Here is a 22,405-nt window from a genome sequence, read left to right as displayed (position 1 = left end):
AACATGTTACCCCTTTGCTACAAAACATTAAATGACTTCCATTGCCTACTGAATAAAATATAAACTCTTTAGCCTGACATTCAAGCTTCCTGACAACTAAGCCCCACCTAATATTTTTAAGCTTATCTCTTCCTTCAGACACTCTATCTTGTAGCCAAACTGAACTATTTACTATTCTGTGACTACATACTGTGACCTAAAGTTTCTTGCATTTACTCATGCTATTCCTTTTGATGAAAATTATTCCCCCAATAATGTAACAAGCATTATTATCTCCATTTTACAAATGAGATAATGGAGGTTGAGAGTAAATGGTTTACCTATCATTATCTAGCAACTGAGTATCAGAGAGAGCACTTCATGACTCCAGGTCTATCACTCCATTGTGGGGACACACAATCACTGGGAGAGATCCTTTGTAATGACTGAGATTATTCTTTAAAAAATTTTTAATGAAAATCTTTCAACTCATATTTTTGTTGTTGTTGTTTTTTTAGAATGACTTCGTTGATTATGTAGATATTGGTGGAGCCTATGTAGGACCTACTCAAAATAGAATCCTACGATTATCTAAGGAGCTGGGTTTAGAGACTTATAAAGTAAATATAAAGGAATGCCTTATTCATCATGTAAAGGTAAGGCTTTATTTTTTTAAAATAAATGATTCTCATTAGTTATTTGGCTTAGAAAAGTATTTTGTTTTTAAAGTTCTTTGGACGTTGCTTAAATAATGAGGCTTTAAAGATATTGATTCCCTGGTTTATTCTTCCTTTGAACTTCTACTGACTTCCACATATCCATATTCCAAATCACCTTTCTTCAAAAACACCTATTTCACCTTTGACTTTTCAGGACCCTTCAATATCACCAATCAGTTCAGCACACCACTGCCTTTATCCTCTTGGTTTGCTTTATGGACTTCTTTTGTGTTGGTTTTTATTTTCCTGCAGTAAGAGATTGAATTATTTTTTGCTTTATGCTTATTTATTCCTTCAAACTGTAAGAATTTGAAGGTAAAATACTCCCGCATCATTCTTCCCACAACTTTTTATTTGCTTTGTTGTTAACTCTTTTTGCTGATGAATGTGGAGTTAAAGCATACCATGGGAGCTCAGTAAATGGCACCTTTACCTCACAGAACTAACCAGGAAGCCTCCTTATCCTTTGTTATTTTTTTTAAATAGAAAACCAGTTCTTTAAAACTTCAACTACAGACATTTACAAATCCAGCAACATTGAAAAATCAGACGTAAGGTATTGTGCCAATTTCAACGAGTATGGTTTATATTTAAGTGAAAGATCTGGAACATCTTCACTTGGATCATAACTGCCTGAAATCACAAATGCTTGGTCCCTTGTGTTGTTTCCTTCTGCTTAGGCAAGAAGCTATTTAAACTTGAGCTACAAGGATATTACTAAGAAACCACAGTTGTAGCCAATGTTATTTTTCCTCCCTGAGGATAAATGTACAATAGCTGAGGTCTGGAAATAGGCCTGCAGAAATAAATTTAGTTTGACAATGTGAGCACAGGTTTCTAGAGAGCACAGATCAACAGCTATTCAAGAATGGTGGGACAAGTGTTGACTTATCCAACTTAACTTTCAAATGCTGATAATAGTTCCCCTTCCAAAAAGTCAGTGCAGAATGAGTTATAGTGAGAAAAGCAATGGACTGAAAGTCAGAATACCTTACGTTTTTCCTCCAGGCTCTGTCACAATTAGCTCTGGGACATTGGGGGGCAAGTCTCTGTGCTTCAGTTTCCTCATTTGTGAAAGGGAGAGGCAAACAGAGTAGCTGGTTCTTTCTAGCCTTTCTGTACAAGAAGAGATATGAGAAGATGCCACTTCTTGCTCTTTTGTTGAGATAAGAAGAGGGACTAGAGATGTGGAATATTGTATAGTGTATCAGTTTTTAAAAATATACTAATCAACTTTTCTGATTTGATATATTAATCCCTATTAAAAAACATTCTTTGTTAAAAGGCATGACTCTCAGGGATGAGGAAGGAGATATATAGGGAAATCTAGGTGATGTAAAAATAAAAAATGTTCATGAAAATTTTATTTTTTTTAAATTATATTCTATATATGGTCATTTGGTGGTCATGGAACTGAAACATAATTTATTCTGCATTTCCTAATGTTTGGATGAATAAAACATGGAGTTTTAAAAAATTTCATATTTTGGGGACAATACTGGGGGGAATCTTATTTTTTAGAGAAATTTAGTGTTCAATATGGAGTGAGAGATACAAAATTCTGTGAAAAGCAAGATGTTGAGGGAATTCTTTTTCACCTCTTCTCTCCTGCACAGTATGTTTCCTTAGCCCATTTCTGAACCCCTAGGAAGACTACAGAAAATATGATATCTAATAGGAACCTGGTTCCTATTTGGTTCATATACCATTACTAAATTGACATTCAGTCATCATGTGTATCACCACAACCATAGAGAACGCATTGCCTTTGGTTTATGAAAGTATAATTAAACAGAACTGTACTATTCTACTTCTCTTGTTATTTAGCCATTCAAAGACTTACTTAAAAAGAGATAGCTCTTGAAAATTTGTTCCTATAATTATATCTCAAATGTGGTACGGGTACTGTCTTTCATCTTATTGTATCCTAAGAAAATTACATTAATATATCTATTTCTGTATCAAAATTCATTGGGTCCTTAGCAATGTCTTATACTTCAGTTCCTTAATAAATGTTGAATTAAGTAAATATCAATTAAATACTTGCTGTATGCATAGCATAGTGCAGGGAAGATTTTAAAAATAGTTTGGATAAAGACATGGTCCTTCCCCCACTGGAGCTAGAGCTGATGTGGGGGGGGGCGGGAAGGAAGTAAGACAGAAATAGAGATAACTATACTATAGATCAGGGCTTCCTTAAACTTTTTCCACTCGCGGCCTCTTTTCACCCGAGCAATTTTTACACAACTCTGGGTATGTAGGCATATGAAATAGGTATACATAACCTTATATTGTTGCTAGATTTTTTGCAGCTCATATGGGGTTGTGACCCACAGTTTAAGAAGCTTTATTATAGATTATTATTTGTTAAGGGCATTTGAGAATTGTAAAACACTGAGACTTAAGAGGAAAGGATATTTTTGATCAGTAAGGGAAGACCACAAATTAGCACTTGGATTTAAACATTATATCAAGAATTAATTAAAGGAAAGAATTAAAGGAATAATAGGCAAAGTGGGAAGAGGAGAGTATTCCAGGCAGAGGGAAGAATGAACAAAACATGGAATTTTGAGGGGATAGATAGATGGATCACTTTGTCAAAAGTATAGTAATATATATGCTCAAACCATATGACCAACCTATCTTTTTTGATCATACTTGTCTTTGAAGACACATCCTCTGCATCATTATAAATAAACCAAACATCAGTGGAACAAATATAATAAAAAAAGTAAGGGGGCAGCTAGGTAGTGCAGTGGATAGAGCACCGGCCCCAGATTCAGGAGGACCTGAGTTCAAATGCGGCCTCAGACCCTTGACAATTACTAGCTGTGTGACCCTGGGCAAGTCACTTAACCCTTATTGCCCTGACCTCCCCCGCTCAAAAAAGTAAGACAGTATCATTACAGGCTATGCCAGGATACAGTAAGCAGAAGTGTCATGTGAATGAATGTTAACTATTCCAGCACAGAAACAATTAAGGAAATATTCCTACAAACAAAAGAAAAAATGTTAATTTAAAAAATCACAGGGATAACAGCTGATATTAGTATAGTGTTTCAGGGTTTATAAAGAAATCATTGGACAGCAAAGGGCATTAATAAAATTTTTTTCTTCCAAACTTCAGTTTGCCCTTAGGAGCACATACTATTTTTTCCACTGCTTTTACCTCTTTTCAAAGTTCAGTTGCAGTCTAGATACAGCTATCCAAATAATTCACAGGGGAATCTTCATTTCTGAATTTAATAGGCTGTGAGGAAGGAGGGTACATACAGAAAAACATTATATTTAATATGTATTACCCTTGCAGGATCCTATCCCAGAAATTGGAATTCATCTAATTGCAACACTGATATGAACTTGAATTCCAAAAGAATGAGGAAATGGCTTTAGTTACACCTGGCTTTGATGTGATTCTATTACATTAAAATGTGCAAATCACTAAATTAACATTTAATACAGTTGTGCCTATAAAAGAAACCAGAATTTAAATTTGCTTTAATGCGACAAGTTTAAAAAGCATAATGACTTCAGACCTCCCTTATTAAGGAAATTATTTATATAGACCTACATAATTTATAAATAGAGCAGCTAAAACATCATTTCAGATTGGCCAGCCAGAGATAGGAATATGGCCATAGGAAGATGATTTGACTTAATTTTTCAAATCCAATTTCATAACCTTTTAAATGTTAAATTTAAAGAATCTCTGACTCTAATTTCAGTTCTTTAGATATTCTGAAGTCATTGAAACTGCTAACTTTCATCTTTCCTTTCTCTTCACTCCTCATCTACTCATTGAGAAACCTCATCATTTTTTCCCCAAGATTCTTTGTACTTGACAGCTTGCTAGACAGAGAAAGGAATAGTAAATTGTAAACCAAATTAATTCCTAAGTCACTTGAAAATATTCATTTTAATAGGAGTCTCAGACACACACACACACATGCACAAACATATATAAGTAGATTCAAACTCTTTTAGCTCCATAGCATAAAAACTTAAAAATGCTCTTTTCTCTTTGGTACTGTGGCAAATCACTCAGACATTGTATAAGACAAGACCAAATTAAGCTAATTTTCTATGACCTGTGCCAGGATTTCCTAACTTTTCTTGGTTAATATTCTACTTCTCCTAGTGCTCAAGGGGTGTCTGGAAATTTCCTAAGCAGGAATTTGGAAGAAATACAAGTTTTGGTGTCCAAGAATCTGATTTCATATCCTGAGTCTTGCTACTTTCTACCAATCTGACCTTGGGTAATTCACTTAATGTTTATGAGCCTCAGTTTCCTTACATGAAAATTGAATGGGTTGAACTAGATCACCTTAAAGAGCCCTTTTACTTCTAAATCTGTTTTTCTGTCTATGATCTGCCCACTTCCTGTCCTGGTGGGGAGTTCTTCATTGTACTGATTGCCATTGAGGTTTTTCTCACCTCCTTTCTTCACATATACTCATTCCCTTTGAGAGGTATATGGTTCTTCCCATATCGCCAGTTGTCTGCACGAAAGGGGTATGGGCTTAATAACCACTAGCCCTCATGGAAAACCCAGTGGGCCACTTAGAAGTTTTCTTGGTTATCTGAGATGCTGTATCTCTTCCAGAGAATGGAAAGGCTTGGTGCTAGTAACAGCTTTTTAGCAGCCCTTAAGGTTTTATCCCCACTTTTTAACCAGTGTCTACTAGGGTTCTATGAATTGAAAGCAGGGGTCATTTCATTCTCTTCCAAATCAATTGTCTTTCTTATCTGAATGATTGGGATGGTTGCCTGGAAAGGTTACACAGTAGTAAAAACATGTTGGACTTGGAGCCAAGAACTTGGGATAGAATCCTGTCTGTTGCCACATGCTACCCATGTGTCCTTGAGTGATTGACTTACCCTTGGTCAACCTATTTGTGATATCAATAAATGAGGAGATTAGATTAGATGATCGCTCAGGTCCCTTTTACCTTCAACATGTACTCAAAGAAAGACATTGATTGCACTTATCTTTAACCCAGAATTGACATTATAGTCACAGTTATGTGTTCTTGGCTCCATTTTGATTTATCAGTATCTGCAAGGATACACATTTCACAGCTGGTTGTCTTAATAAGTGAGTTGTGGCTATCTTTGGTTCTTCAGTATGTGCCAGTTCAGTTCCCCTGGAGGTATGATTTCCAGGCTTGTGTAGTTATATGCCACTGTATGAAATCATACATGGACAGAGAGACTGCACTTCCTGGCTTTCCCATCTCTATACGTTTTATACTTCATTTATAGATCTTTGGTGACCTGTAGAAGAGCACTTTCATTAGTTATAGAGGGAAGAAAATGGATTACAAGGCTTGAAGAGAAATAGAATTATCAGGCATAGACAAGTTTTTCAGGAAGTTTATCAGTAAAGGAGAAAGATGGCAGTAAATGTATAAGAGTCACAGTAAATGAATGAGATAAAAGAGTCAAGGAAGGACGTTTTTAGGGCTGGAGATAACTTAGCTGATAGATTTATAGGCAGGATAATAGAATCTCAGAGTTAAAAAGGCCATCTAATCCAACCTATATTTGTCAGTCAGTTGATAGTAGTAGTAGGCCTCCACCAGTCACCGATGACCCTGGATCAGTGCCTTAAAGAGCCACAGACCACAGTGTGGCTGTGCAGTCTGATGTGGGAGCCGCAGCTCCTGAGTGACTTATAATGGGTAACTGCCGCATCCCATGGTTGTATCTATCCCATGAGGAGTAGCTGGACTGTCCTCTTCAGGGCACTGGCCTGGGTGGATCAATTGGAAAACAAACTGTTGCCCATGCAGCAGGTTTTCCCTCTCCGTGACACTGGTGGATCCAAAGGAGAGGCAGAGCCAATACAGTTTGGCACCAGTGCCACTGCAGGAGTTGCCAGAGGGATGTGATGTCCAACATCCAACTGCCTAAGGGACTCCAACTCCTGATTTTTCCTCAGGGTTAACTCCAGAAGCCTCTCCCATATATGGGTATAGCCTCAAGGCAGCGGAGGTTTAAATCCAGGGTTTCCTTCCCCTAGGCGGGTTGCCTGCCAAGGCTAACAAGCCCCACCTGCCCGAAGTGACTGGTTTTAAGGCACCAGTGACTCACCTTCGCCCCTTCTGTTAGTGGAAACAGTTCTGCCACGAGAAGGCCAGGAGTTGGGCTTCAGTTATCAGAGGCTATTTGAGACGCATGCTATTAGAGCATTTTATAGAGAGTGGAAGCTTATCTCCAATCCCACCCCGGCATGACAAACCTTTGGAACAGTCAGTTGATAAGCATGTATTAAATCCCTTTTATGTGCCAGGCACTGACCTAAGTGCTGAAGATACAAAGAAAGGCAAAAGACAGTCCCTGCCCTCAAGGAGCTCACAGTCCAATGGGGGAGAAAATTAGTAAACAAACATGGATAAACAAGCTATATGGAGGATAAATAGGAAGTAGGAGAGGGGAGGCAGCAGAATTCAGATGGGTTTGGAAAGGCTTCCTCCAGAAGGTAGGATTTTAGCTGGGACCTAAAGGAAGCCAGGAGACAGAAATGAGGAGGGAGAGCACTCCAAGCATGGAGAACAACCAGAGGAAATGCTTGGATCCAAGGTGTGTGTTGTCTTGTTGGTGGAATGCCCAGGAGGCAGTGTGACTGAACCAAAGACTGGGGGCCGAGGCTGGTGTGGGGGGAATAGGATATAAGAAGACTGGAAAGGGAATGGCGGGGGCGGAGCTAGGTCATGAGAGGTTTTGAACACCAAGCAGAGGATTTTGTATTTTATCCTAGAGGTCATAGGGGGCCATGGGAATTTATTGAATGACAGTGGTGGTGACATGGTGGGATCTGCTAGGAAAATCACTTTAAGAGCTGAGTGGAGGATGGACTAAAGTGAGGACCTGAACAAAGGTCTTTTCTACAATATATCCAAAAAGTAGGGCTCTAGCCTTTGCTTGAAGACCTTCAGTGAAGGGAGAGACCACCACTTTCTGAAATAGTCCATTCCACTATGGTATAGATTTAATTGTTAGAAGTTCTTAAACCCAGATTTGCTTCTTCGTAGCTTTTATTCATTGTTGTTCGTTCTGCCTTTTGGGTCAAACTAGCTCCTTCTTCTCTCCCTCCCCTCCTCTTTTCCTCCCTCCCTCCCTCCCTCCCTCCCTTTCTTCCCTCCCCTCCCTATGCTTTTTTATATTGTACTTGTGTTCAAAACCTCTCACGTATTTGTTGAAAACTTTGTGAAAAAAATGTTGCTTTTTTAATTGTTTTAGTTGAATGCCTAATTCAGTGATTAGTTCCTTCTTTTGTTTATGAAAGATATAAATTATCCCCTATGGACTGCTTTACCTACATCCTCCACCACCCCGATTTTGTTATGTTGTCTCATTGTTTTAATTTTCCTTAATGCAATGATCTATTATTTCTGGTACTTGTTCCTTGACTTTAAAATTAAATAAGTATCACTTTAAGTTTGCATCTTTCTTGAGTTGCTGTTAGAATGTTTCAATATTTGTTTTTCTTCATTTGTTTCTTTTTATATTTTTTTTTGTGGGGCAATGAGGGTTAAGTGACTTGCCCAGGGTCACACAGCTAGTAAGTGTCAAGTGTCTGAGGCCAGATTTGAACTCAGGTCCTCTTGAATCCAGGGCCGATGCTTTATCCACTGCGCCACCTAGCTGCCCCCATTTTTCTTCATTTGTTAGTGAGAATTTTATGCCCTAGTACATGGTCAATTTTTCTACGTTCCATAGACAGATGAGAAATATGTAAATTCTTTACTATTCTCATTGAGTAATATCCAGAGATTAACATTTCCGAAATTCTATTCAGGTACCCAACTACTTTCTTACTTATTTTTCATTAGATTTGTTTAGGTCCAAAAGTGGCACATTGAGATTCCCAATTCTTTTAGTTTTACTGTCTTATTCTTTGTAATTCAATTAAATTTTCCTTTAAGTACTTATTTTCTATGCCATTTTGTGCATAGATATTAAGCATTGGTATTATTTCATTGTCAGTATTGTTTTTAAGCATAGTATAGTTTCCCTTTTTATTTCTTTTAATCAAGTCGTTTTTTTGCTGTTACCTTATTTGAGGTCACGATTGCTACCCCAGCTTTGTTTAGTTCACCAAAGCATAATAAGTTATTTTCCTGCCTATTATTTTAATTCTTTGTGGATTTTATGTTTCAAGTATGTTTCTTTTAAACAACATACACCCACTGTCACTCCCCCATGTAATCTCCTTGTTAAGGGCTAAAATTCTAGCTAAACTGTCTAAAATATCTAATGAGTGGTTGCCAATAAATTATAAGCTTTAGCAAGAGTTAGACTTTTAAGCATTTATTAAGGAGAATAAGAATTTGGTAAAGAGAGAGAGAAAAAGCTATCTATTAAAGGGAGAGCACATTTCTAGCTCCGTTCTCCATCAGAGTCCAAAGGAAAGAGCGAGACAGAGTGCTAGTCTCTTCCCTCTTCCTCCCACTAGCCAATGTCACTTCCTGATGCCAAAGAAAAGATTCCTGGTCTTGCCCTCAAAGACCTTCGCTTCATGGGCGGAACTCTTCTACAGTAAGTCTCCAGCAGGTGGCGTCATTCCAATTGTTACATCCTTGAGGGTAGAGAATATATTACTTCTCTTTGTATTTGTATTCCCCACACTTAGCCCAGTGCCTAGCACATGGTTAATGCCTAATAAATGCTTGTTGACTTGATTTGACTTGACTTGATTTGACCTAACACCTGACCCACCTTAGCTAAACCTAATTTAAGACACTTCTAATGGCTGTGTTTGTATGTGTTTGAGAGTGGAAGGAAACTGACTGTTGGCTTACATATCTGGATGCCACCTCAGTAATTTAATTTTCTTTTGCCACTATTTGATGAATGGCAACTTTTTAGCATCCGTAATTTAAAAACATTGGTGGCTTTTGTGATAAATAAAGGGTAGGGATAGAATAGGGAGATCAGAGCAGGGTAAAATAGAAAGATGATTGAGTTAAAGAAGCATATCAGGTAGGATTAATAAGTAGAGCCAAATAAAATATTATCTTTCATAATTAAAAAAACACCTCACCTCTATGTTTAAAAGAACTATATATCTAAGTAAGATAAGGAGTATTCCAAGTTAATAATTCACTTGTCTTTGCTGTATCATGAAATCCAGTGTTAATTTAAAAAAAAAATCTCATAGGACTGCAGTTTGAAACACTTTGACTCATAGGAGGACCTGAGTTCAAATCCGGCCTCAGATACTTACTAGCTGTGTGACCCTGGGCAAGTCACTTAACCCCGATTGCCTCACCCCCCCCCAAAAAAAAAAAGAAAAAAAGAAAAACTTTGACTCAGGATCTAATGAATATTCAATTATTTGCCTCTCCTTGCAATGAAAACTAGAAAAAAATGGACAAGATGGCTGTTTATTCCATGAATATAAATATAAAATGAATCAGAATATAGTCATTATCCAGATAATTCAAAATATTTTGCCCTCAATTTTCTGATTATTTCATACAATAGTGCTTTTAGCCAGAATTGTGTCAGCTTTTTCCAATTTCCAGTCTTAAGTACTGGCTAAGTTTGTTCTGTAAGTGGTCAAAAACAACATATGCTTAGATATTGTATTCCATACTCTATGAATTTGGGACGGTTTTCCACATTTGGAAGCCTTTTCTAGATTGAGTTTATATTGCCAGTGTTGAGAGAAGTTTACAATTCTGATTGAGCTGTTTTAAGGGCCCCTGTCATGGTTTTGGGTTTTTTTTTTTTTTTTTTTGCAGGGCAATGAGAGTTAAGTGACTTTCCCTGCGTCACACAGCTAGTAAGTGTCAAGTGTCTGAGGCCAGATTTGAACTCAGGTACTCCTGAATCCAGGGTCGGTGCTTTATCCACTATGCCACCTAGCTGCCCCAGTTTTTTTTAATTGTTTTATTTTATTTTATTTTGTGGGGCAATGAGGGTTAAGTGACTTGCCCAGGGTCACACAGCTAGTAAGTGTCAAGTATTTGAGGCCCGATTTGAACTCAGGTCCTCCTGAATCCAGGGCCAGTGCTTTATCCACTGTGCTACCTAGCTGCCCCCAGTAACCCCCATCATGCTTAAGAAAGTGCTTGATCATAGGAACAGCTAGATAGTACAGTAGATAGAGTATAGAACCTGGAGTTAGGATAACTTGATCCAGACACTTGTTTAGTTGTGTGATCCTGGGCAAGTCATTTAACCTCTTGTTTGCCTCAGTTACCTTATCTGTAAAATGAGTTATAATGACAGTACCTACCTCCTAGAGTTGTTGGGAGGATGAAATAAGATGAGTTTGCAAAATGCTTAGCACAGTGTCTGACACACAGGAGGTGTTATATAAATGTTAGCGATTATTATTGATATTATTATCATTAGTGATATTACTATAATCCTCCCACAGGAAGTTGTACTTTCATAAGCCTTATGCTATGTATCTCAATTGCAAACTCAGTTTTCTAGCTTGTTCTTGATGTACTAAAATCACCTTATAAAATATTTAAATTAGACCTTATTAAATCTGTCTTGCATGCTGCACATATTTTGTTAATAGAATTGTGTGGTATGATTTATCTTTTTTATAGGTTTTCTGCAAATTTGTATCATTGGCAGAGTTTATTAATATTTGCGTTTTATTTAGCTGGAAGATATCTGATCTATTCTGTGCCTCTTAATGAATTTTCCTCTCTTCCAGTTTGCCCCAAGAGGTAGTATTTAAGAAACAGGTACCGTGACAAGGCAAGATTTAGAAAGATTACAGTGGATTGCTACCGCCTGCGTGCCCCCTCTCCCCCACCTTAATTAGGCTGCTGGTTTAACTACATGAATAAAATAAGCTGTTCTCTGTCATGAAATGAACAAATTTCAAATTCCTGCTTCTCTAGTACTAGGATCAGTGTGGACACAATTAAATTTTTTATTTTGTTTTTAATAGCAAGTTTGGAGACTTTGTTAATCTTTATAGTACCAAGTCATGATGGTAATACTCAGAATTTTCATTGTCTACAGTTTCTGGACTATTCTGTATCACAGTTAATTTGATTAAAAGTAAAATGAGATGTGGAATTGAATGGAGAACAAACGTAGGACCTGCCAGAGCATATGGTGTCATTTCCATTAAGAATCCTGTGAGACACAGATAGCACAATTGAGTCAGGTGTTAAGAAGGATTTCAATGGATTATGTTACACATATGCCATGTTTAGAGAACTTTGCAGTGAGAATTTATATTTTTTTGTTCTGTTAAGAACCCAGGTTATTCTATGAAGAATACAGGTTATCTTGTAGGAATCCATCGCTGACAGCTGACTTTTCAGTATTTGTTTTGTTCTTCCCACAGACATTTATCCTGCCTGGTTACCATGCCAACAACTAAAATCAGAGACTTTTCAGAGTGTATGTGTTCTGGAATCCTAAGTAAACCGTTTGTACTGAACAGGTGCACTTAGTTTCAACCATGGGGCATTTATGGGAAATAAGCTGGGGGAGGGATTTTTGTTTGATTTTGTTTTGATTAGTCAGACTTAGTTGTAAATGTTGTTAAATAGATTGGTAAAATAAGGTGTTTGTTCCTTTTCAGATTGAGCTGACATTTCTCTTTTAACTCACAGGGAGATCCTTCTGTTATCTTCACTGGAAGTTATTAATTTTTTTTCTTTCACAACCATGACTAAGCAGTTTTAGATAATTGAGATGTTAAGGCCTTGAAAGATCTGATATTCATTTTATTGCCATTATTCTTTCCTTCTGATTATGTAGTATGCTGGGGGTAAAATTAACTCTTTGAATCCCTCCCATATTCTCCTTTCCGAAGAGCAGAGAAGCATTCCATAGCAACCAGCTGCACCATAGCCATTAGTGGACCTCAAACTACGCTACTTTACAAATGACATGAACATTTTGGAGTAAGCAGTGCTGGCAAGAATGCCTAATAGCACAGAGTGTTTACTCTCAAGCTGTGTTCTGGCTCATGTGGAGGGGCTCTGGTAGGGCCAGATTTTCCAGGAGTGGGAGAGATTTCCCCCTGGGGGTGGTACTCTAAATTTATACAACCTCATCATGTACCAGACCAGGGCATAGAGTCAGCTCCATTCTTTAAAAAAAGGAAGTTCAGGTTTGTCAAGCTAAGGATAATAATTCCTAACAAATACAATCTTAATTTCCTCTACCCCCTAATTTCAGTTTAGTTAGTTCCATTGATCCTTGAATGTGCTTAGATAAATTTATCTGGTTTTTTTCCCCCAGCATAATTAAGGGAGATATTTCTTGGTCTGTGTTTAGGAAGTAAGCTTTGTGTGAATGAAATACAAAATGGCTGACCTTCATCCTGCCGTGAACTTTGAGTAACTGTTGTATTTTTGAAGATGCCATAGAAATATGCATAGAAATAGAGTAAGGGCTGTTAATGGATCTTATCACTTTGTCGATGATGTCCTGATTAGAGTTTGACTTTTTATCTCTACTGAAGTTAGACTCCCATGTCTTATTGTCTCATAGAGGTGACCCTGACCTCTTAAAAACTGAGTCAGTGAAGTTCAAGCTCTAGCAGGTGGCATTAAACTGGAAAGGCTTCTAGTGCTAGTCAAGTCCATCACTAGAAGGTTGGCCACCAGATGATGAATTTTTAAATTCTATCCAGCAGCTAACATGGAGTTTAAGGTTAATTTCGATATTGTTTTGTTTCCAGTTTAACTGACCTTGAAATTCTGAGAAACAGAGTGCTACAGAAGCAGAAGGATCCTAGATCATACAGAACTCAAAAGGACCTTAGGGTTTATCTAGTCAAACTTTCTTATTTTACAGATGAGGATACTGAAATTCATAGAGTTTGAGTGCCCAAGGTCACATGGATGGCCAGAGTTTTCCTTCCAGGATATGATCCCAAACCTTTTGACTTTACTTCTCTTCTAATGCTCTTTTCCACTGTACCATGAGGTTCTTAATCCAACACTATGCCTAGCACGTTTGAACACACTGGAGACTGAATATGTTTCTTTAATTCAGTGATCAGTGATGATTCTAACCCTATTCCAGGACTCTGAAGTTAATTTTTTATAAGGAGGCTTGCCGTGTGAAATGAAGCAGAGACACCTTTTTTCTTATTCTTAATTTGGGATCTTTGTAGAATGGGTCTTCATATATCTTGGAGTTCTCCTTTATGCAGGAGAAGTACTATATTTTAAACTCCATGAGGACAAAGATGAAGTTTAATCTAAGTTCTGCATCTCCACCAACACATAGGCCATATTCTACATGTAGACTCTCTCTCTCTCTCTCTCCCTCTCTCTCTCTTTATGTGTATTTATTCACCTGAATTGGATCAAGAAAGTGAGAAGGATATTTAATTTCTCTGGAAGGATTTTGTGTTGCTTATCTTCTGACAGTTTAGCCGGAAGGGAAAGATATAAATTGGGCAAGCAATTGTACATTCTAGTAGGCTCAGAGGTGGGAAAAGCTTTTGTAACTGAGTGACAAGGAAATATCTTAGCTCCCTAGATCACAGAGCATGAGTAGGGTATTGAAGATAATAAAAACTGTTAGATAAGAGCAGATGAATCCTGGCAAGGACTTCAAGTCCATGATTAGAGATTTTGATTTGACTTTTAGAAGCAGTGGAGATCATTTCTTTTTCTAATTACAGGTATCTGCATCTATATTTTAAATCAGAAACATTGAAAAACAGATATTTGAATTGACTCATTGAATTTTATGACATAAAAGATACATGTTATAGAGTTGTTAAGCAGGTGAAATAAGAAAGGCTCTATTTTTACTGGTTTGTGGTGACCTTTTAATAAGGAAAAATTAAATGGCAGAAATACCATTTTCATTCTCCTTTCAGCAATATCTTAGTTACCTTGTAGTTTGTCATTGGTCTTCACTTGCAGTAAGAAAGGTTCAGGTTTGACAGTCTCTTGACTACAGGGATTATGAGACTTAAGACTCTTTTTTCAGAAAAATTTTAATAGTGAAGTTCTTAAGTCAACAAAGCTTCAGAAAGAGCAGAGTAAGTCATTTTCATAGGAAAACTTTGTCATAGAAAATGTATGTGAAAGTACTTTATTAAAAATTACATAAAGACAAGCTACTATTAAATGTATTGTTTTCCTAAGTAGTGTCATCATCAGCAGGGGATCCAAGCCAATATATTTTTATGACTTTTCTCTTTGGGAAGTAACATTTACCAATTTGATGTTAAAAACCTTCCCTTGTCTCACCATTATTTTCTCCTCTTTTCATTTTTCTATATCTGTATCCACTCTCTACCTTTCCAAAAATAACAAGATAGCATCACCAGTAATAAGTTCAAAATTCATAAACCTTTGTAACTTCTCATTATGTGAATCAGGGACCACTTAACCAACCCATGAAGTCTACTTCTGGGTCATTGGTATCCTTTGCTTACTAGTTCTTAAGAATTAAGAATATACAGTCCCACCGTGAGTAGGTGTAAAAATGAGGAGAACCCATGCTGTCATAGCTGAGGAGGGTTTTCTTACTCTCCCTCATATAACTCCTTTGACTCATGAGACAGTCCCATTGCTCATTTCCTGAAGGAACAAGGAATTGAGATTTGAGATGAACTAAGAGGAGGAATTTACCCTATTTCAGGTTCCAAATCCCTCCAGCATGTCTAAATCAAAGTAAATCAACAATTATTCATTCTGAGTAAAGCTAGCCTTGATTTTAGTGCATAAAGCCAAGAAATTCTATGAACTTTAGAAGATCTTCCAAAACAAGTCAGTATATGTCTTAGGACTCAGTCATTTCACTGTCAATGTACGCATAGAGGAGCATGGCTAAAAATGCGTGGAAAAGCGTGGTTCAAGATTCAGAAATGAAAGAGGACAAAATATTGCAGGTTATTCAGAAATCTCATACCTTGCCAAGAAAGAAAAATGCGAGCTACTAAATGGAGTGAACTAGATCACTATTGATTAGAGAAATGCAATTTTTTTGAGAAAAGCAATTTAAAACAACTCTGAGGTCTCACCTCACACCTATCAGAGTGGAAAATATAACAAAAACAGAAAATATTGGATGTTGGAGGGGATGTAGGAAAACTGGAATGCTAATCCACTGTTGGTCGAGTTGTGAAAAGATCCAGCCATTCTGGAGAACAATTTGGAACTATGCCCAAAGGCTTATAGAACTGTGCATACCTTTTGATCCAGCAATATCACTGCTACATTTATATCCCAAAGATATCCCCCCAAAAAGAAAAAGACCTATTTGTACAAAAATATTTATGGTACCTCTTTTTGTGGCGGCTAAGAATTAGAAATCAAAGGAATGCTCATTAATTAGGGAATGGCTAAACAAGCTGTGGTATATGATTGTGATGGAATATTATTGTGCTATAAGGAATGACAAGCAGAAGGATTTCAGAAAGGCCTGGAAAGACTTGTATAATCTGATGTATAGTGAAGTAAGCCGATCCAGGAAAACCTTGTACACAGTGACAGCAATATTGTTTGATGAAGAACTGTGAATGACTTAAGTATTCTCAGTAATACAATGATCCAAGACAATCCTAAAGGACTGATGGTGAAGGACACTATTCACCTCCAAAGAAAGAACTGATATTGGTTGAACACAGACTGAAGTAGGCTATTTTTCACTTTCTTTCTTTTTTTCTTTTATTCAAGTTTTCTCATACAACATGACTAACATGGTAATGTTTTACATAATTGCACATGTATAATCCACATCTGATTGCTTACAGCCTCAGAGAGAAGGGAGGGAAAGAAGGATGAGATTTGGAACTCAAAACTAAATAAAAATGTTTATTATTAAAGAAAAAGAAAAGAAAAAAAAGAGTGAAGAAACAATGTAAGCTACCAAACAGAGTGAGCACCAGATTATCACAACAAACAAAATTATTTTGTTCTTAATAAGCAGAGGAATTTTTTAAAAAAGAAAAGTGGCTCCTGATGTAATCATTTCAGCATTATAGCATTCCTGCTCAGTCTCTTTTACAGGTTTATCATCTATGTCCTCCTCCTTATGTGTGGAGCTATGGCTCTCTCATGTGTGCTCTCTTCTGTCTCTACACTTTCAGTGATCTTATCAGCTTCCATGAATTCAACCATGGAGATGGCTTCCCATACTTTATAACTAGTCTTCATGTCTCATCAGAATTCCAGGCCTACATTTCTAACTGATTGCTCAAAACCTTCACCTATGTGACCCTGAAAGTCATCATGTCTAAAACAGAACTTATCTTTCCACCTAAACGCTTAACTTTCCTATTTTTGTTAAGAAAACTATTGTTCTTCCTGTCACTCAAGTTCACAACTTAGAAGTTGTTCTTGATTCCTGGCTCTCACCTTCATTTTCATTCCATTAACCAGGTTGTGTTAATTCTACATGCTCAATATCTACCAACTGTCTACATACCATAGTCCAGAGCCTCCTCTCCTCTTGCCCAAACTATTATAATAGCCTCTTAATCTATTTCTCTGCACTCAGGTTCTTGTTTCATCCATTCATCTTCGACACAATTGTTGAATTGGTAGTCCAATTTTAACCACATCAACTCCTTTTTCCCTTTCCTTTTCTTTTTTTTAACATTCTTATTTAAAGTTTTGAGTTCCAAATTCTATCCCTCCCTTACTCCCTGCCCTTCTCCCTCCCCAGATGATAGGCAATCAGATATAGGTTATACATATTCAATTATGTAAAACATTTCCACAAAAGTCATTTTGTACAAAAAGACTCAAATAAAAGAAAAATAAATGAAACAAAGAAAGTGAAAAATAGCATGCTTCACTGCATATTCTGTCAATATCAGTTCTTTCTCTGGAGGCAGATAGTATGCTTTATCATTAGTTCATTGGGATTGTTTTGGATCATTATATTGCTGAGAATAGCAAAGTCATTCACAGTAGTACTTTATCACACAATTTTGTTGTTACTGTGTATAATGATCAACGCCTTTTTCAAAAAGCTTCAGTGACTTATGATTGTTTATTAAATATAAACTTCTTGGTTTGGCACTTAAAGAAATTCAAACTATAACTTCTAGCCCATCCTTCAATCAGTCCATCAGCAACCACTTATTACACAGCATTGGATGCTGGAGTTACCAATAGGATAAATGAAAGAATAAATACTTTCAAAGAGTTTACATTCTAATAGAAGAGACAAGTACATATATAAATATAAACAGAATAAATAGAAATATAATAAAAACAATGTATTTAAAACAGCATAACTTGAGAGGAAGGGAATTAGTGTTTGGGGGAAATTAGAAAAGGTTCCATGCAGAAAATTCTTGTGTCTTAATTAAACTTAAAAGAAGAGTAGAACACTATGAGGTGGGACAACCAGGACAAAGGTCTGAAGACAGGACATAGAGAGGGTAACGTCTGAGGAACAGTAAGAAGGCCAGTGATGTCCAATGAGGGTGGAAAGATGGGTTGAGACAAAGTTGTAAAGGGCTTTAAAAGCTAAATAGAGGAGTGCATAGTTCATCCTAGACTCAATAAAGACTCACTGGAGTGTATTGAGAAGGGGAGTTACATGGTTTACATCTGTGCTTAAGGAATATCACTTTAGGTTAAGTGAGGATAAACTTGAGATAGGGAGATACCCTTAAACACTCCAAACTCCAGCCTCTCTACTTGCTGTTCTTCATACATTCTCATCTCCTTACTACCTTGTATTTAGATAGCTGTTCCCTCATTCCTCTAATGTCATTTCTCTTCATTTCTGCTTCTTAGAAGCATCAACTTCCTTCAACATTCATCTCAAATATTCCTTCCTTTAAAAGATCTTTACTGATTCTTCTGTATTTATTTTGTGAACATGTTTTAACCTCCAGATAATAAATTATTGGAGGTCAGGCATGGCCATACTTTTGTATTTGTACCCTTAGTGCCTCACACATAGTAGGTTCTTACTAATTTTTTGTTGTTTGATTAATTGCATCCTTTGTCTTTGTGCAATCATATTGTTTAACTGGTTAGAGTAAAGGTAAAATGTAAAATGCTGAATTAGAAGAGAAAGATGAAAAGACATTGAGCAACTCCAGCCAAATCTGTCAACTCTGAAAAATGGGAAATGAATGAAGTATAGACATTAACTGTTAAATCATTTCTTAAAAGAATCTAACCAACATAAAACCATTGCTTATTAAAAAAGAAGCCAAAAGATCCTTGAAATGGTTTTATATAGCAAATACTTAATCACATTAGCAAGCAGAGAAACAGATAGAAAAGAGAGCATTGAGTCTGCCTTAAATAAGCTTCCTCTTTTCTAATTCTATACCTCAAAAGCCCTAAAAAGTAATTCTCTGTTTTCTCATTTGTTCCAATTTCTTTCTTTCTTTGAGAGTTAGATATTTTATTATTTGAAATACCAGCATTTTTATAGGGGGCATTCAAATATTGCTTTAATCCATACCCTCCCCCCAATTACCCACATCAACTATAGCCCAAAGGGAACATCATCCCCTTTAGGTAATGAATGAGAGAGGGACAATCTCAGGTCCTGGTGGGGTCTATCAGGGTTTGACAAAGTCTCCTGGAAAAGGATCAATCTCATTAAGATAATGTATACATTATCCAGCATTGTAGGTCTTAATGATCTTTCACGGTGCCCACCCCAGAATCCTTTAGCTAAAGCCAGCAAGGCAGGCTAAAAGAGCATAGTGAAAGGAGGAAAAACACTACACATGCAGCCTGAAGACCCTGGTTGGAATCCTCACTTTATCACTGGTGGACTGGTCACCCATGTGACATTAGACAAGTCACTCACCTTCAAGTTTCTCCTTGGTAAAACACGGGCAATTCGTTTTCTAGTTACTACTTAGTTTTGTTATGAAGAAGATGCTTTGTAAATGGCAAAGCACAATAGAACTGTGACCAATTCATATTAATAAATATACATGGAATTGAAATGAATCATTTGCTCCAATTTCTAACAGAGGAATGTGTTCCTTCTTGCCAAGACCCAATCCATCTGTTTGTGCTCTTAATTCTAATCACTTTTGTTTGTTCCAGGAGCTTGCCCCTTCTATCACTTCCTTTTTCTTTGTCATCTTTATCCTCTATCTAATCATGAACATCTCTCCCTAATTTTTTTTAATTTAGAATTTTATTTTTCCCCAATTGCATGTAAACCAACTTTTAAAATCGATTTTTAAACTGTGTTCCAAATTCTCTTCTTTCCTCCTTCCCCCCCTTTAAGAAGGCAAGCAATTCAATATAAGTTATACATGTATAGTCATGCAAAACATTTCCAACAGCCTGTCAGTGAAAGGCAGAATATAGATTCAGAGAATGGTAGGGACAAATGAAAGCTTTTTTAATAATGAGGGAAGATATGAACAGTTTTCAAATGAAATTATTCAAAGCTACCTATAGCCATATTAAAAAAAATGCTCTAACTCACTATTTATTAGAAAGATGCAAGTCAAAACAATTCTGCGGTACTACTTCATACCTACTGGATTGGATAATAGGACATAAGAGAAAAATGACGAATATTGTAGGGGATATGGGGAAAATGAGACATTACTTCACTGTTGGTGGAGTTGTAAACTGATTCAAGCATTCTGTAGAACAACTTGGAACTATACCCAGCGGGCTATAAATCATGCATACTCTTTGACCTAGCAGTACCACTACTAGATTGGTATCCAAAAAGAGATAAAAACCAAAAGGTTAAAGGACCTATATGCACAAGAAAAATTTTTGGTAGCCCTTTTCATGTGGCAAAAAATTTGAAATTGAGAGGATGCCCATCAATTAGGAGATAGCTGAACAAATTGTGGTATGTGATTATGGTGGAACACTATTGTATTGTGATGGGCAGGATGCTCAGAAAAACCTGGAAAAATAAATGTGCTCATGCAAAGAGAAATGTGTTGTATACAAAGTAACAGCAATATTGTAAGATGATCAGCTGTGAATGACTTGGCAATTCTCAGGAATACAATGATCCAAGATAACTCTGAAGGACTTAGGATGTAAAATGCTAAACCATTCCCAGAGAAAAAAGTGATGGTGTCTGAATACAGATTTAAGCATAATTTTTTTACTTTATTTTTCTTGAGGTTTTTTTGTATGCTTTCTTTCATAACCTGACAAATATGGAAATGTTTTGTATGACTACACATGTATATGTATTTTGTAAACATATGGTAATCTATAACACACAGATGCACACATGTACCCATATACACAATGTTAGCAGTTTTGAAAGCAGGAACTTATATTTTATTTTGCCTTTATATATCCAGCACTTAACACTGTGTATGCCATGTTAAGGGCTTAATAAATGTTGTTGACAGACTGACTGTTGCCTCACAGTCTTAAGACAATGAGTGATTTTCAAGTTATCTTAAAAAGAAAAGATTGAAGAGAGTGAATAAGATTTTATAATGGTAATGCTGCCTATTTCTCAATAAAGCATCAATAAATCCTAATCTATATGCCAATGTTTTCATTGCCATGCAGTCTTTTTGAGGTACCCAAGGAGTATTAAAAGAACCAGAGGAAGGCCTCCAGCAATTGGCAGATCCTCTTTGCAGTATTTATGGAAAGGCATGGGAAGGAATCATGCAGGATTAGAAGTCATGGATAGCTTACATTCTGCACAAGTGTTTAAAGTCTTCATGCTAGTGATATTGTATTGGAGATCTTATGACGTATCAGTGTTATTATGAAATGAGGAAATTTGCAAGATATAGAGAAACAATAGTTTAAGGGCCTATGATAGTTAGATGGGAAGATCAGGAATAGAAGCCTGCCTGTGGGGCCCTTAACTCTCTTACATTTTACTGAAGTATTAATTTAAAATTGTAGAAGATAAATGTGCTTTATGCGTCTGAGCTTCATGCACTAAGAAGAGGAGAAAAAAAAATTTAGATGGAATATAGGAATAGCAGCTTCAAGAAAAAATTTGAATGTTAGAAGTCATAAATCATAAGCATTTTCAGTCTGAAGAATTTGGAGTTAGGGCCTTTTCATTTACTATATGTCTCTCATGTTAAGCTTCTCAAAAAACCCCCACAAATTACTGGAGTATTGTATTTCCTTTCATTCTCATAGGCATTCTGCAATTTGTCAGATTTATTCTAAAACCACAGTGAACCACAGGCTAGGAGATTTAATTTGGTATGTTTGCTTAAGTGTTTAATAGTTTTGTAACCATATTCAGCAGGTAAATGCTTCGAAAATACACTAGGCAAAAGAGGAGAAAGAATATATATGTTTGGCAATACCATCTGACAGTTTGGGGAAGATGCAATTGTGCTTTGCAGTTAAAAAGAGGTATGTGGCTGCTAATCTGGATGCAGTGAAGTGGCATTCTATGCACATGTAACTTACACAAATTGAACTATATACAGCAGGATCGATCCAGGCTTTTGAGCCAGTTTCTATCTTTTATCTTTATATTCCCTCACCTACATTTTCCCAGTATGTTGGAAGTTGTTCATATTGGAGATCTACAACAAATAAGGATGTTGCTTGGCAAGAGATACACCTGCTTCCCTGGATTTTCAAGCTCTTGAAAATACTTCATATCAGATGCTGGAACCACGATATTTTATAAAATGACTCCTATTTCTGTGGAGCCCTGCCCTTCACACACAAAAAAGAGAAAATTTTCCAAGGCTCCTAAGGACTTCTTTCGCTCCAGGATCAGTTGTATGATTACATTGGCTGACTCACATCATCAGCCTCCATCACTCTGTATTGAGACATCTGAAC

The 22,405-nt window shown here is 36.6% G+C and overlaps 1 protein-coding gene across 2 annotated transcripts in view; it reads left to right on the top strand.

Moving 5' to 3' along the window:
* LOC122748571 (amine oxidase [flavin-containing] A-like) overlaps window positions 1–22,405 on the top strand; it is a 107,133-nt gene that overhangs the window by 33,749 nt on the left and 50,979 nt on the right. For both annotated transcript variants that reach the window (XM_043994261.1, XM_043994260.1), the window contains one exon: window positions 498–635. In XM_043994261.1, coding sequence (XP_043850196.1) covers window positions 498–635 — 138 coding nt within the window. The remainder of the gene's footprint in view (window positions 1–497; window positions 636–22,405) is intronic.

Source organism: Dromiciops gliroides, chromosome 3 (assembly GCF_019393635.1).
Source record: "Dromiciops gliroides isolate mDroGli1 chromosome 3, mDroGli1.pri, whole genome shotgun sequence".
Taxonomy (NCBI): domain Eukaryota; kingdom Metazoa; phylum Chordata; class Mammalia; order Microbiotheria; family Microbiotheriidae; genus Dromiciops; species Dromiciops gliroides.
This window is presented reverse-complemented; position numbering and strand designations above follow the sequence as displayed.